Below are 16,203 nucleotides of genomic sequence, written 5' to 3' on the forward strand. Positions count from 1 at the left end.
TCCAGCCCCGATTGGGGACAGTTTGAAGGCAGAAATAAATATCCATTGAAGAAAGCTGTCTCCAGGTTATTTTGAGCAGCCCTTTTTGGGTGGGGTGGATGGGTGGGTAGGTGGGTGGGTGGGGACACGGCAGTATCTGGTCTTCTGTGGGAGCCAAAAATATTCCAGGAAGGGAGTGACAGGTGAAACGCATATAAATGAGAAGCCACAGCACTAGCCTAGGGTGTCTATGAGTAGACCAAGGGGAGGCCATCGGAAACGAAGATGGCCAGAAGGGGGCCACAGTCAGAAAAAAAGATTGAGAAACATGGCCTTAAGACAACCCGTAGAAGCAGCTGGTTGCATAGGTTACTAAGGAGGCTGATGTTTACATCTTTGAACACAGAAATTATTTTTGTACCTGCATATCTACAAACAAAACAATGCAAAACGAGTGTATAGTCTAATTTCCCAGATCTTTAAATTTTCCAGTTTTCTTTTTCTGTTTTTGTTTGTTTGGAGGCCACACCTGGCAGTGCTCAGAACTTAGAGCAGTGCTCCTGACTCTGCAGTCAGAGATCACTTCTGGCGGGCTCAGGGGACTAAATGGGGTGCTAGAGATTAAACCTGAGTTTAATGTGCAAGGCAAGTATTGTCTGCTGTACTATCTCTCTGGCCCCCAAGTTTTATTTGTGAATGATTTCTGGTTTCACTCCATTGTAATTGAAAGAGACTTTGTATAGTGTCAGTCTTTCTTTTGTTTTATTTTGGGACCACACCCAGCAATGCTCAGGGGTTACTCCTGAGTGCTGACGGGACCAGATGAGGAGCCAGGGGTTGAACCCAAGTTGGTTATGTGCAAGACAAGCACCCTATCTACTGTACTTTCGCCCCTGCCCATAACCAAGTTTGTTTTGTTTGGGGGGCACACCCACGGGTGCTCAGGGATCACTCCTAGCTCTGCACTCAGGCATCACTCCTTGCAGGAATTAGGGAACCACATATAGTTCCCAGGAGGGAACCAAAATCAGCTGAATGCAAGGCAAACACCCTACCTACCCACTGTACTATTGCTCCAGAGCTTAACTAAGGTTTTTAACTGTCACTGTCACTGTCATCCCGTTGCTCATTGATTTGCTCAAGTGGCCACCAGTAACGTCTCCATCGTGAGACTTGTTGTTACTGTTTTTGGCCTATCGAATACGCCACAGGTAGCTTGCCAGGCTCTGCCATGAGGGCAAGATACTTCTGGGTAGCTTGCCGGGCTCTCCGAGAGGGGCGGAGGAATCAAACCCGGGTCGGCTGTGCAAGGCAAATGCCCTACCCGCTGTGCTATCGCTCCAGCCCACAAGGTTTATAAAGCAATCTTTATTATTTTGTGAGTGAATGGGGAACATTTTTACATTTAAGGATGCTACAGCTCATTGTAAACACTGCCTTAGCTTAAAAGTGGAAGAACTTTAGAGCAGTATTGTTTTTTCCAGGCTGTAAAACAATACAAGAAAAAGGATCGCCAGGCAATCTGGTGAGCAAGCACCGCAACAATTTTTGGTTTTTACTTCTCTTTTAAAACTATGGAGGAACTTTGAGGGCAGATTTTTGAATCCTTATCCTAAATTCCTAATAATTGAAATGAATGAATCTCTGCAAAGAAGAATCATTTCTCTTTCTTTTCCATTTAATGTACTTGTCAATAACCCCTACTATTATTTTGTGGCTTTTTTGCTTATAAGTTTAGATCTAATTACATTAGCTTTGGCAAGAAATGGTTTTCAAAAATACCATCCTGGGGCTGGAGAAATAGAACAGTGGGTAGGGTAAGGCACTTGCCTTGCTTGCAGCAACCTGGGTTCAATCCCTAGTGCCCCATGTGGGCCCCCAAGCCCTGCCCAGAGTGATCCCTAAGTGCAAAGCCAGGAGTAAGTCCTGAGCATCGCCAGATGTAATATCCACCCCCCCCCCAATAAAAAAAAAAATTGGAATACCATGGTGAGGGCCAGAGAGATAGTACAGTGAGTACTTGGCTTGCACATGTTCAACCCAGATTCAATCCATGACACCCCGCATGTTCCCCCAAGCCCCATCACAAATGATCCTTTAACACAGAGCCAGAATTAAGCCCTGTGTACAGCTGGGTATGTCCCCCCAAAAAACAAAAATACCATCATGTTTTTTCCACTATTTTGAATGGCCCTTAGCTTGTGAATGAACATTACTATTTTTTTTTTAAGTTTTTGGGTCATGCCTGGTGATGCTCAGGATTACTCCTGGCTCTGTACTCACTCCTGGTGGTGCTCAGAGGACCATATAGGATGCTGGAGATAGAACCTGGGTCAGCTGCATGGAGGGAAACACCCTACTTGCTGTACTAATGCTCTGCCCTCCTGAACATTACTGTCTTTTAAAGGCACATGTGAACTGCCCAGATATAGTTGCATGTATATATGTTTGCATTACATACCTACCTTGCTTTAGCTTTTATACCCTAACTGATCAATGTGGTAAGGTAAATAGTTCTTACCTAGCCAGAGCCTATAAATAGAAAATAAGACATCAACTGTTTTTCCTTGAGAAATATCTTGAAATTGGTTTATAATTTTTTTATAATTTGTTTATAATTTTAAAGTTTATTATTTGTTTATGATTTGTTTAGTTATAAATTTGTTTATAATTTCAGGATACATTGTTTTTCTACCAGTTCTGTTTAACACATTCTTTTTTAATTATTTTTTAATTTAGTCATTGTGAAATCACAAAATCATTCATGATTGGATTTCAAGCATACAATGTTCAACGCTGATTCCTTCACCAGTGTCCCTCCACCCATGCCCCCCAACCAACCTCATTTACCTCTTGCCCACCAGTCTACTCCTATGAGAGGTACATTTTTAGAAGTAAGCTTCTGCACTGTGGTTTGGATTACTGTTGCTAGTAGGGTTTCCTAAATAACACTTTAACCACCTTCCAGCACCATCTCCTCCTCCCTGTTGAACACTTCCTTCTACCACGAATGTTACTCCCTCCCAATACTATCCTCCTGTCTCCTCAAGTGGCATGTTTACTGAATACCAGTTCTCATGTTCTTTGTTTCCATCATCTTTGGGCATTTGTTATTCCACCATTATGTTTCCTTATGTCCCACCTCTGAGAGTAATAGAGATGATTTTTAAATGATGCAAGATGAGGCAGAAGCTGCGGTGGCCAATCTCGTTCCTTTGCGATTCCCAGATTCTTTGATATTTTCAAAACTGAAAATATTGAATGAGAAAGATGCTCAGATCAGACTCAACTCTGATTGAGTCTGATCAGAGTTATTGGAAAGGTTATTGGAAAAAGGTTATTGGAAAGTAGAAGAGAAAAGAAAAGACGCTCCCCAAGTGGGTGTTAAGTGGGGCCACAAGCCTGAGCTTAGCTGCCACTGAGACACACGGGACAGATATTTCAATATTGGCTCAGTTGCTTCTCGGCCTTTTGACTAAAATCAAGTGTAGTATCTGTTCTTATCAGTTTAAATATTGGTTCACACACCAGACATATTTGTACAAGGGACTTGGCGCTGAGGACACTCATACGAGGAATTCAGCACTGAGGGTTCGAAAGCTGGGACCTCTCCCTGGCCTGGGAACCCCAGTCACCTTCAGAGAGTGGTTTTTAAGCCCTATGCCCTCCTGCCTATTGGCTTGGGCACATGCCTGCCTGAGGTCCCCTCGCCAGGTGCATACTCAGGGCTTTGAGCAAGCAAGCCCATGTTCAGAAGCAAGTGAAAAAGAGCCGCTAACACAACTTGTTACATTTGCTTGAATTATCCCTGTTATTTGTGGTCAGATGTCTGGGTGGTTACATCCATGCCCTTGGGGTCTGCCAGACTTTCCTTCTCACTGGCAAGGGAAACTGAAGCTTCCTCTTTCACCCTCGAGTGGCATGTCTCCTACTGAATACCAGTGCTCATGTTCTTTGTTTCCATCATCTCTGAGCCCTTGTTATTCCACCATTGTGTTTCCTTATATCCCATATGTGAGAGTAGCACTGTAGTCCCATTGTTCATCGATTTGCTTGAGCGGGCACCAGTAACGTCTCCATTGTGAGACTTGTTGTTACTGTTTTTGGCATATCGAATACGCTACGGGGAGCTTGCCAGGCTCTGCCGTGCGGGCCAGATACTCTCAGTAGCTTGGCGGGCTCTCCAAGAGGGATGGAGGAATTGAACCCGGGTCGGCCTCGTGCAAGGCAAACGCCCTTCCCTCTGTGCTATCACTCCAGTCCTATCTGCAGCGTAAGTTTTCATATTATTCCCCTTTTATACATCCGCCTAAGGCCTCTGTTTTCCCCTCTGCAGAGGGAAGGGGTAATAGATCGGTTCCCATACTCTGTTCGGGAGAACTGAATGAGACTGTGACTGCCAGGGGCTTCGCGTAGGGCCTGGCCTGGAATACAGATAATTTAAAATGTTTTTAAATTATAATTTTCAAGGGCTTTATAAATTGTTAGATGCTCAATTAGCTTATAAAGTTGATTTATCCATTATTTATTCCATTTATTTGTTTATCATTTGCCATACAACGTAATGTGTTTGATGCAAAATGTCTCTGTCCTATGATAATTAGAAATGATCACTCAGGACAAAAACTAAGCACTGAAAGGAGGTAAAGTGATATATACATGATAACCTTTCAGTGACAGTATTGCAAACTACAGTGCCCGAAAGGAAAGGGGAGGAGACAGTAAGAAAAATGTGTCTGTCATAGAGGCAGGCCAGGGGACCAGGGGGCAGGGACCAGGGGTTCATTGGTGGCAGGAAATGTACACTGATGAAGGGATGGATGTTCAAATATTGGAACATTATATGACTGAAACCCAATCATGAACAACTTTGTAACTGTCACTCACACACACACACACACACACACACACACACACACACACACACTCACTCCTCTTTTTCTCTCTCTATATATATACATATATATCATATGCTATGATATATGTGATATATAGAGATATATATAAATATAGATATATGTCTCTGTTCTAAAACAGTGGTTCTCAGAATTGCTCATTGAAATCTCCAGAACAGAGTTGAAAATACTGAAGCCTCACCCTCAGAGAAAAATATTGAGTCTCACCCTCAGAGGTTACAGTGATGCTGTTATCATGGTGGTGGTCATCGGGCCCTCAGCCATGTAATTAGGAACAGAAGACATTAGGAGTTTTTTGGGTTTTTTTTGTTTGTTTGTTTGTTTGTTTTTTGTTAAATCTTTACTTTTTTAAAATTTTATCACCATGTGGAAAGTTACAGCGTTCTCAGGTTTATGTCTCAGTTATACCGTATTCAAACACCATCCCTTCACCAGTGCCCATATTCCACCACCAAAATCCCCAGGAGTTTTTTTTTTTTTTTTTTAAAAGCTCTTTGGGTGATTCAACAAAGGGCTGTTTCAGAAACTCTGTCTTAAAGGATCATATAGTCATTTTAGGTGAGATATCATAAGCAGATAAGGAAAATACAAAAGGGTCAAGACAAAGACCATTTGAAACAAACAAACAAAAATGTGGTTTTATATTCAATATCCAAATTCTGTCTGGCAGGCAGCATCAAATTTGGAATAGCAAGTAGGTTTTGAAGGTATGTCCTTTGAGTATATCTTTGAAAGTAGAAATGCTAATTGAGGTGTTACTGCAAACAGAAGTAATAGAATTTACAAAGGTATATAACAGAGCTAATTTGAGACACAGGAAATAGTGGAAGAGGGAACAGAGATAAATGAACCAGGAAAAGTAGATTAAAAGCTAGAATTCAGGGACCTTAAAATTAAAAGGCTAAATATAGACTTTGAGTTACAGACTTTGGGGACTAGTAATGCCTTTGTGTGCTACAAAATGTCATCAGAGCTACAGAGCTACACTTTATTTAGTTGAGGGCACTAGGAAGCTACTTCCACGGTCCAGGTAGGAAAACAGGAAGGTCCAAGCCAAACAGCGATAAGAAAAAAAGAATTGTGGAGATAGACTCATCAAGATTTGGGGACCTCAACAAGGTTTCATACCTCAACAGATTTGAAGTATGAAAGCAAGAGGGAATTAGTCAAAGATAGTCACAAGTTTTGGGTCTGACTGGAAAATGAAAGTTAAACAGAAAAGAGCAAGAAAATGTTGGATTTTTTTGGATGCAGTGAATGCCTCAAGCAGTTAGAATATCAAGAGCTCAGTAGTGGTGTTTACTATCATTTAACAATGTTTAGGTTCTTTTAAACATTTGGTTACCTGGGGCTGAAGCAATAGCACAGTGGGTAGGGCATTTGCCTTGCACGCGGACGACCCGGGTTCGATTCCCAGCATCCCATATGGTCCCCTGAGCACCGCCAGGAGTAATTCCTGAGTGCATGAGCCAGGAGTAACCCCTGTGCATTGCCAGATGTGACCCAAAAAGCAAAAAATAAAAAAATAAAAAATAAATAAACATTTGGTTACCTTTTGATTTATTGTGAATAGTTCTGCACCTGCCATTAGTATGCAAAGACCTATTATAACTCCTGCTTTCAATTCCTTTGTAAAAGTACCTAGAAAGAACACTTCTGGATCATATGGTAACCTGTTTTTCAGATTTCATCATACAGCTGCTATACCATTTTACATTCTTACAGGCTATGCAAGGGTTCCAGTGTCTCCACATCTTTACCAAAATTTCTTTTAAAATTTTGGGGGGAAATACCTTACTATCTACATGATTTTATATAGGATATATTTATATTGTCATTGCATTAAAAATTGGCTTCAGAAGTTAGAGAGATAGCAAGGAGTTAAGGTGCTTGCCTTGCATGCAGCTGACTTCAGTTCTAATCCCCAGCACCAACAGGTGTATAGCCCAAAAGCTAAAAAAAATAAAATAAATAAAAATGCCCTACATAAGTATATGTAGCCGATATGTGCCAAGATCAGGTAATATTGGTCTTTGTGTTATTGTTCATGTGGTACACAGTATATTGATGGGAAGGTCTTTGAGGTAAGATACTGATTCCATAAGAGTAAGTGTAAAATAGATCAATGTGAGTTCATATGCTACGTTATTTTAACTCTTTATGATAAAGTTTCTTATTTCCTGTAGCTCCCTGCACAGGCAGCACTTTCTTTTGCCATAGCAACATGTGCATCAATAATTCTCTGGTCTGCAATGGTATCCAAAACTGTGCATACCCTTGGGATGAAAATCATTGTAAAGGTGAGTCCACTGGCAAAGGCTATTCTTGAGAGAAGAGTGACTAATGTCTTTCATTAAAAAAAACTTGAAATGTCTTTTTCTTCAGCTTGGCTTAGCATAACTGTACTAGCAATAATGGAGACCTAATATAAATGTTCTCTTGAAGAACATTTCTTAAGATGTATCTTAGACCTTTGAGATGTAACAGAAGCAAAGATTTCTTATTATAAAAAACCTTTTTTTAAAAAAATTAAACTCTTCAAGTTAGTCAAAAGACCATTGTAAATTACCTGCCCTTATTTTCTTTTTTCTTATTCTTTAAAAAAATATATTGAGTCATTGGGAATTGCCTGGACAATTGCCTAGACTGGAGCAATAGCATAGTGGGTAGGGCATTTGCCTTGCATGCGGCCGGTCCAGGTTCGATTCCTCCGTCCCTCTCAGAGAGCCCCGGCAAGCTACCGAGAGTATCCCACCGGCACAGCAGAGTATCTTGCCTGCATGGCAGAGCCTGGCAAGCTACCCCTGGCATATTCGATATGCCAAAAACAGTAACAACAAGTCTCACAATGGAGACGTTTACTGGTGCCCGTTCGAGCAAATTGATGAACAACAGGATGTCAGTGCTGCAGTGTGAATTGCCTAGCTACAGAATTATTCATGATTGAGGTTCAGGTGTACAATGATCAAGCACTAATGATTCCCTTCACCAGTGTCTCCAGTTTCCCTTCTATGCCCCCCTCCACAGCCTGCCATTTTGTTTTCTTGTCATTATAGTTTAAACTCTTGTATTATTAATGATACCTTCGTCTCAAAATAAGAGCATTATTGTTTTTTCACTTACATGGATCTATTTAATAAAAAATCAACTGATGTATTAAGTCTTATAGTATAGAAGGAGACTACTTGTAGAAACTAGTGTTTTATTTCATAAATTTTCCTGTACTATCCTTCCAAATTTACTCTCTGAAAGATAAATATGGATTATAACAATAATTGAGTGTTTTTTAGCTGACTGTCAGATCACTGGTTCTATATGATGTTCAAAGTGTGCACACCCTTGGGATGAAAATCACTGTAAAGTTTATCTACTCCTATTCTCTTACTGTCACTGTCACTGTCATCCCATTGCTCATCGATTTTGCTTGAGCGGGCACCAGTAACATCTCCATTGTGAGACTTGTTTGTTACTGTTTCTGGCATAGTGAATACGTATCCATGCCTATTCATGGTGAATTGATAAGAGAATAGGCATGGATATGGCGAAAGCTTCCTTTGTATCCATGCCTATTCTCTTATCGATTCAATAAATATTTTACAATGTAAGTTTAATGTTATCTGGTGTTGCTGTCTCAAGAACTTGATGTAAAGTACTTAAATTCAACAATAGTAGTTGCTTCTGATACAGAAGATCTGGGTTCAATTCTTAGCACCCCCTGGTTCCCCAAGCACATCCTAGAGTGATCCCCAAGTTCCACGCTGAGAGTAGTACCTACTGCCAGACGTTGGGAATGGCCCCAAAGCAAAAAAATAAAAATACAGTAGGCCATGGTAAAATGCCCAATTATATTAGACTGGTCATTTTAGTTCTCTTTTGTTCTTGACCATCCACATAAATACTGTGGATTACTTCATCATATGTAGTTTGTACTATAATAACCTAATCTATAACAAGGCAGAAAACTAAATTTGACAGAGCAAAGGTATTTGATAGAACTACATAAATATATTTTAGGGTTTTTTCTATAATCATATATTTAAATAAATTTGAAAATTATATGCTCTCATGTACCTTATAAGCAACATACCAGGTCTTTTTCCTCTATAATATAGCCATATTGTGATTGGTTAAGTTGACTATAATAATAAAAATAATAATAAGCTTGCTTTATATGTTTAAAAACTATTTTAAGTTGCTTTATCTGTGATCTATTTAATGCAAATGTCTGCTTTACCCAAAAGTATCAGTTTATGATAAGACTTACTAGTGAATTTTGAGCATTTCTCTTTTTTTTTCTTTCTACAGAAAAGAAAAAAGCAGGTCTATTTGAACAAATCACTAAAACTCATGGAACAATTATTGGCATTACATCAGGGATTGTCTTGGTCCTTCTCATTATTTCTATTTTAGTACAAGTGAAGCAGCCTCGAAAAAAGGTCATGGCTTGCAAAACTGCCTTTAATAAAACTGGATTTCAAGAAGTGTTTGATCCTCCTCATTATGAACTGTTTTCACTAAGGGACAAAGAGATCTCTGCAGACCTGGCTGACTTGTCAGAAGAACTGGACAATTACCAGAAGATGAGGCGCTCCTCTACCGCCTCCCGGTGCATTCATGACCATCACTGTGGATCACAAGCATCCAATGTCAAACAAAGCAGAACCAATCTCAGTTCCATGGAACTTCCTTTCCGAAATGACTTTGCACAACCACAGCCAATGAAAACATTTAATAGCACCTTCAAAAAAAGTAGCTATACTTTCAAACAGGCACATGAGTGCCCCGAACAGGCCCTAGAAGACAGAGTTATGGAAGAGATTCCTTGTGAAATATATGTCAGGGGGAGAGAAGATTCTGCACAAGCATCCATATCCATTGATTTTTAATCTCCTACTTAAAGGGGACATTAATTATTAAAGTATGTATGTATGCAGCCTACAGGGTGTCCATCCTGTTTTCGGCAGCCACTCACCCTTTTCTCCTATCAAAACTCGGAAGACCTTCATTTACCATTGACTATAGTAATTGATGAAGTTTTTATTATCTCAGGCAGTTGATAATCTGTTAAACTGATCAAGGAACTTCTTTCAGTGGGAAAAAAAAAATCATCTGTTGCGTGGTGTCACAAAGCACCAGTTAAATAGCAGTTGAAGAGGGGAATTGTGTTGTTGAGCCAGGGTCAGGCTGCCTGGTAGTTTTAGCAACAAAAATACTGCTCTTGATTGCTAATAGCTCTTTCACTATTTTGATCCATAGTAAGCTTTTCTTTACATTCCTTTTTTTCCCCTTTTCTCTAAAATTGTGTAATAAGCCCGTAATTTTACCATCTCAGTTTCTTACATAAAGGTAATAGTTAAGGTACCACACATATTTTAGCATAGGCATTTGTTCTAGAATTTTTCAAACTATAACTAGTTACTGTGGTAAGTGCTAATTAAGACAGTTATGTTTCTTCCATATGTTTCTCCTTGACTAATTTTTATACTGCTGCCTTTTAATGATTGGATCCTTAGTTTTTTCTTTTCTGTGAGAAGTATATATGATTTCTCACCTTTAGGTCATATTTAGATGTTATGCTATAAAAATTTCATAATCCTGGGAAGTGTGCACCATTGCCACATCGAATTAAAAACCTGGAAAAGATGAAAATGTTCAGAAATTCCTTCAAATTTCCCAAATTTGCTCACTTTTAGTGACGGTTCGTTCATTTCTGAAAAGAACAATTCATTTTAGAGGGAAACCTATAATTATATTTATTTCAAATGCTTTTCATCACCAACTCTATTTTCTATTCATTTTGTTTTAAAATTATTTAGCTCCATTTGTATTGGTTTACTTTGTGGCATAAAAATAACCATGGTTTTATCAGAGTTTAAGGAAAATTTCTAAAAATACTGTATAAGTCTTTTAGATTGCTTCTTACTTGGGTCAATACATTTTTGTAGTTCTTACCAAGAATAACAATTTCCAGTTTTTTTTAAACTGCACTTTGACCTTATTTTTTTTATGGTATATAAAATAATAGTTTATAAACATGATATAAAAACTCATTGTGTTTTTTTAGACTTTTGATATTATTTGATACTGTATAAACTTTATTAATCAATATTAAAGACCTACATGACATTTCTTTTTATGTTCACATTAGCAGCATTGTATACAAGTATGCTGTGATGGAACACTAATTTATTGTAAAGACTGTGGTGATGTGTACATAATCTTTTTATTTCCTTTCATTACTGCATTTTAAATTTATGATATATTTTCACCATGTGATATTTATTGTTCTAAATCACTACAAAAATCTTATTAAATATGCATTGCTACATGATCCTTCAATCATGTTATTTATAGCACTGAGATTTTGAATATTAAGATAGATATGGAAAAGAATATAACATATTTCAACTAATACAGGCAAAATCAGAAGAGATTCCTCAAAAATAAAAAGTTTATTCTTATTTTCCATATTTTTGAAGTTCTCAATGAAATGAAAAATTAAATCTTCACTAGATTTCACTCATTTTCATGATTACATATATACATTTTTCTCAAAATAGTAAAAATTTTGACCATATGTATGAGACACATATATAATACTCCCTAAGAATATGTTTTCTTTATCACATTTTAATAGTATGTAGTATCCACTTAATAAAAAGATCTACAAATAATGTGTTCATAATTTTAGTTTAAGTAAGCATTAATTTCCTGTTTTTAAAACTTAACTTGGAAGGTAAGACTTAATGAATGTAATATTTAATGAACTAATAAACCAGGGCCAGATTAGATAACTAAATTCAATACTATGTTGAACAGGTATTTTTAGTAATTTATGCCAACCAGCAGTTGAACAACATTGTAAATGCTTCATATAATTAATAATCGTTCTCATTTCATGATAAAGGAGAATTAGCTTATTTTCTATGTAAAATATTATAAAAATTGTTATCAATCCAATTTTGACATCTGAATTATTATAGAATCTGATAAAATATAGTTAACTCCATTATCTATAGACACTTTTAACTTTTTCTTTTGGAATTTATACCCACTTGTCTTTAGAAAGGTCATGAAAAATACACAGCCTTTAAAGAAGACATTTGACATTAAAACAGCACAAAAATTCATGGTTGTTGGCAACTCATCAAGTAAAACTTAGACAACAAAATTTGGGTCCTAACTTGTGGCTGCTTAAACAAATATTCTTATTTTTCATATTAGAAAAGCCAAATTTATTTGTCGAAGCTAGTTTTGAATCCTCAGAATTTTTGAATTATGCAAAATATATCATAATCACTTGCCCACTTGGGAGAGCCAGGCAAGCTCCCTGTGGCGTATTCATATCCAAAATACAGTAACAGATATATATATATATATACATACCTCTCAGAGAGCCCAGCAAGCTACTGAGAGTATCCCACCCACACGGCACAGCCTGGCAAGCTACCCGTGGCGTATTCGATATGCCAAAAACAGTAACAATAGGTCTCATTCCCCTGACCCTGAAAGAGCCTCTCATCATTGGGAAAGACAGGTAAGGAGAGGCTGCTAAAATCTCAGGGCTGAGTGTAATAGAGACGTTACTGGTGCCCGTTCGAGTAAATTGGGATGACAGTGATACATCATAATCACAAATTTTAACCCAGTAAAGTATCATTTCATTTGGCATTTTGTTGTGTTTTGTTTTTGTTTGTTTGTTTGTTTTGGTTTCTTTTTTTTTTTTTGAGGACTCACCCAGTGTGCTAGGAGCTACTCCCAGCTCTATGGTTAAGAATCACTCTCAGCAGTGCTTGGGTGACTGTACAATGCAAGAGATTGAACCAGGCCTCCAGCATGTAAGGCATATTCTTAGCCTGTTGAGCTCTCTCCAGCCCTTGAAGGCTTCTTATGATGTAATTCAAAAGATTTGTTCTTTCTGATCACTTTACTGCAGGGATAGAAATAAAGATGATCCATAGTTAAAACATTAGACTGCCATATGTTACATGCCTTCATGGATATGAAACCTCATATTTCTGTTCAAACATTTAGCAGTATATTACAAAAAGAGAAACAAATGAAACCAATAAATTGTAGGCATTACTACCAGCATAATTGTTATATAGTCTTTCATCTTTATGATCAGTAAGATAACTTTGCAAATTGTTTACTAAGATGAAAGCCATAAATTTTAGTGACAAAGGTGAAATTTAGCCATCACTGAGATTATAGTGTTCAGTATTAAACCTATAACAGAAAATACACATTGGAAAGGTGGGTATCCCCTATTCAGGCATAGCACCAAGTTCACTTCTTTTTTATCTTCCACCTGGAATGTAGTTGATCCTGAATTTAGTACAAGGTATCAAATATCCATAGATTGTAGGAAAACATTAATCCAAGCATCTAAAGTATATAGAAATAAAATGTGCTGCACCTTTGTGAGTATTTGCTCAACCTAAAGGTTTTAACAAAAGCAAAGAATCTTCCATGTTTCATATCATATGAGTTTTAAAGTCTCCTTTAAATTATTCTTGTTAAAACTCTACTGTCAATGTTTTGTCATTTTACTAATTACTAGGTATTAAAGGAACATAAATAATCTGCTTCCAAACATTCTTACAGTTCTGCTATTGTCTCATTAGAGGATGCTTCCTTTCCAAAGTGTGTCAACTGATGGGATGGAATGGGAAAAGCCTACTTATTATTCCAAGAATAATTCTCAGTGGTAGGAAATTGATCTTATAAAATGTCTACTATATTGTTTGTGTTATTTTATTTCAAGAACTAAGAAAAAAAATGCTTGACTCAGATTGATTGAACTGCTTGTTTAGGGTTTTTTTTTTTACAATCCAAGAAAATTGGTTCAACTTTATTAAAGAGAAGACTGAAGTCCAGAAAAGAGAAATGAGTATCCACCACTCAGAACTGACTTCCTTCTTGCTGTCACCCTGTTTTAGCTGGCTATTAATTTTAAAACCAAGCTGTTCTACATAGCAGCCAAGATATTACTTGTAAGCTTTTCAGCTGATTTAAAATGTAATTTATTCTATAATAATTTCAAAACATTACATTCTACTTTTCTCTCCAATCTTTGTAACACTTTGTTACTCCATAATTTTATTGCAATGATTTCTTGACCCTCGCAAACTCTGTAAGACAATTACTGTGAATTCTTAATAATAAACAATGTTAACAATTTATAGGCTTGGTGTACTATACAGAAAGAACTCCAGTGCTCTGCTTTTGTGATCTTTTTTAAATATAAAAGAACAAATTAAACATTTGTGTGCTGTATCTCAAGCTTGGAGAATGATTTGAGTTCTGAGCCATTATAAATGACAAGTTGACCTCAGATACCTTTTTTAGTTCTCTGAAAAATTATTTACCCAGTGTCGTATGTACCTCTTCAAATGACATTTTAAATTTCTTCATTTCCTTTAGTAATATTCCAGATAATTATGTGGTTGTTTTAATGACAACAAAAGCTCCAAAACTGATGACTCAATACATGTTTAGTGTGTTCTGTCTTGAGTACATTTTTTGGAAGACAGTAGATTTTTTTTTTTTTGAGAAGTGAACTTCTACACCATATAAGAATTCTCATATGCTCTATCCTAGATTTGTTCCTAAACAGTATAGAATTTAATTCTTAAACTATAACTAAAAATCTGTGTTTTGATTTCTTCGCTTGCCTCAGTTTCAAAAGTATTGAAGTAGGAAAGAATCCTATATCTTTCCAGGGCAAAGTTGTTATTTCCTACCCAGTAGCTTCCAAGTAAAACTACTAGAGTTGTGAAAACAAATAAAAAGTATTAGACTTGAAACCATTTGTTTTAAAATTAATCATTAAGAGAAAATGGATTTTTAAGAAATGAATTTAATCTTAGGTATATTTATCTCATTACTGACTTCTTCTGAATGAATGGTCAGTGGCCACTTCCTTTTTGAGGGGAAAAGGCCACAGTGGTATAAGAGAGGATAAGTAGAGGTCCCTATAGATGTGTACTCAGGAGAAAGCAAAGAAATACTCAAACTACTGAATTCTATCAAGATCCAGATCAAGGAATAAAGGAAGAAGAAAAGGACAAAGTTACCATTGGTCTGCCGCTACAATTACTTACCGAGCAATTCTTCTTTCCATTATTTAGAACTATGAAACAGCTTTTATTTGCAAATGCTTGTACCTCCTAAGCTTTGTCATACTCCATTTACATCTGGTGCCAGGAGACCAATGAGCCAGTACATATTTTACTGAAATATTTTTAGTTGCTTCTTGCTAGAAGGAATTTTCATCAGAACTCTGAGTATTGAAAGCATGCTTTTCAAATCATCTATTCTTCCACTGATGACTGTCCTATTAAGTAGTCTCAAGGAAGTATTCACAAATTTTGAACCGAATAATAGTGTGAGTCATAGGATAATTCTTTCTATGCCCCTGAATTATTTTATCATTCTGTATAATGCCTCAGAAGGCAATTTAGCTCTGAAAATATGGGCAAGTAACTGAATATTCTTCTGCATTTCATGTTCATAATCTTAATCTAATCTTACTTCCTCTCTATAGTTATTTTGTGTGTGGAGCAGGGCACACTTGGTGGTGCTGCTCCTCCTTGGTCTTTAGGTTTATAACCATCAGTGTTTGAGAGACCATGCAATGTCAGGAATGGAATCCGGGCCTTTTACATACACAGCATGTGCTCAGACTATTTCCCTATGTCCCCAGCTCCTATCTTTGGTTTTTAATAGAAAAAATATGATGATGATGATGATAAAGTTGTGATAGGACACCTCTTAGGTGGGCTCCCAGAAATTCCTGCCTCTTAGTATTCACAATCCTCTATCATATCCTACCCTTGAGCTGGACCTAGTGACCATCTAATAAAGAGAATATAGCAAAAGTACAATGTGTTACTTCTGCTTGACAGGAGGACTGGTTTGTCTCAGTACTTTCATGCTTTCCTCTTCTGATGGAAGCCACCTGCCAAATTCTGACATGCTCTGTGGGAGATCTAGTAGACAAGAAAGGGGAATTCTATACCAACAGTTTTTTATGGCAATGAGGCCCTTTGTCTACACTGCAAAGAGCAGAATCCTGCCCTGAAGAGGATCCACCGCAGCCTTGTGACCACAGTCAAGACTGACAGAAATTAAGCTACCTCCACATTACTCACACTACCAAAATGTTATTTTAAACCGCTAAAGTGGGCTAATGTGTAAGGCAGACATAAAATGCCAAGCACGAAAAGCACAATGCCACATCCCATCTTCGTGCCTGAAGTAAAAAAGAGCTGATGAACTATCATTGGGGGGTGGGATGGTTCTG

The 16,203-nt window shown here is 37.3% G+C and overlaps 1 protein-coding gene and 1 pseudogene across 3 annotated transcripts in view; both read left to right on the plus strand.

Annotated features, from left to right (window-relative positions):
• Positions 1 to 15,784, plus strand: part of NETO2 (neuropilin and tolloid like 2) — an 89,271-nt gene extending 73,487 nt beyond the window's left edge. For all 3 annotated transcript variants that reach the window (XM_004600689.2, XM_004600690.2, XM_055145231.1), the window contains exons 8-9: positions 7,082 to 7,195; positions 9,201 to 15,784. In XM_004600689.2, the coding sequence (XP_004600746.2) occupies positions 7,082 to 7,195; positions 9,201 to 9,781 (695 nt within the window). In that variant the 3' untranslated portion in view covers positions 9,782 to 15,784. The remainder of the gene's footprint in view (positions 1 to 7,081; positions 7,196 to 9,200) is intronic.
• Positions 3,435 to 3,550, plus strand: LOC129406923 (U2 spliceosomal RNA; annotated as a pseudogene).
• Positions 15,785 to 16,203: the final 419 nt, after the last annotated feature.

This window comes from Sorex araneus, chromosome 8, assembly GCF_027595985.1.
Source record: "Sorex araneus isolate mSorAra2 chromosome 8, mSorAra2.pri, whole genome shotgun sequence".
NCBI classification, from domain to species: domain Eukaryota; kingdom Metazoa; phylum Chordata; class Mammalia; order Eulipotyphla; family Soricidae; genus Sorex; species Sorex araneus.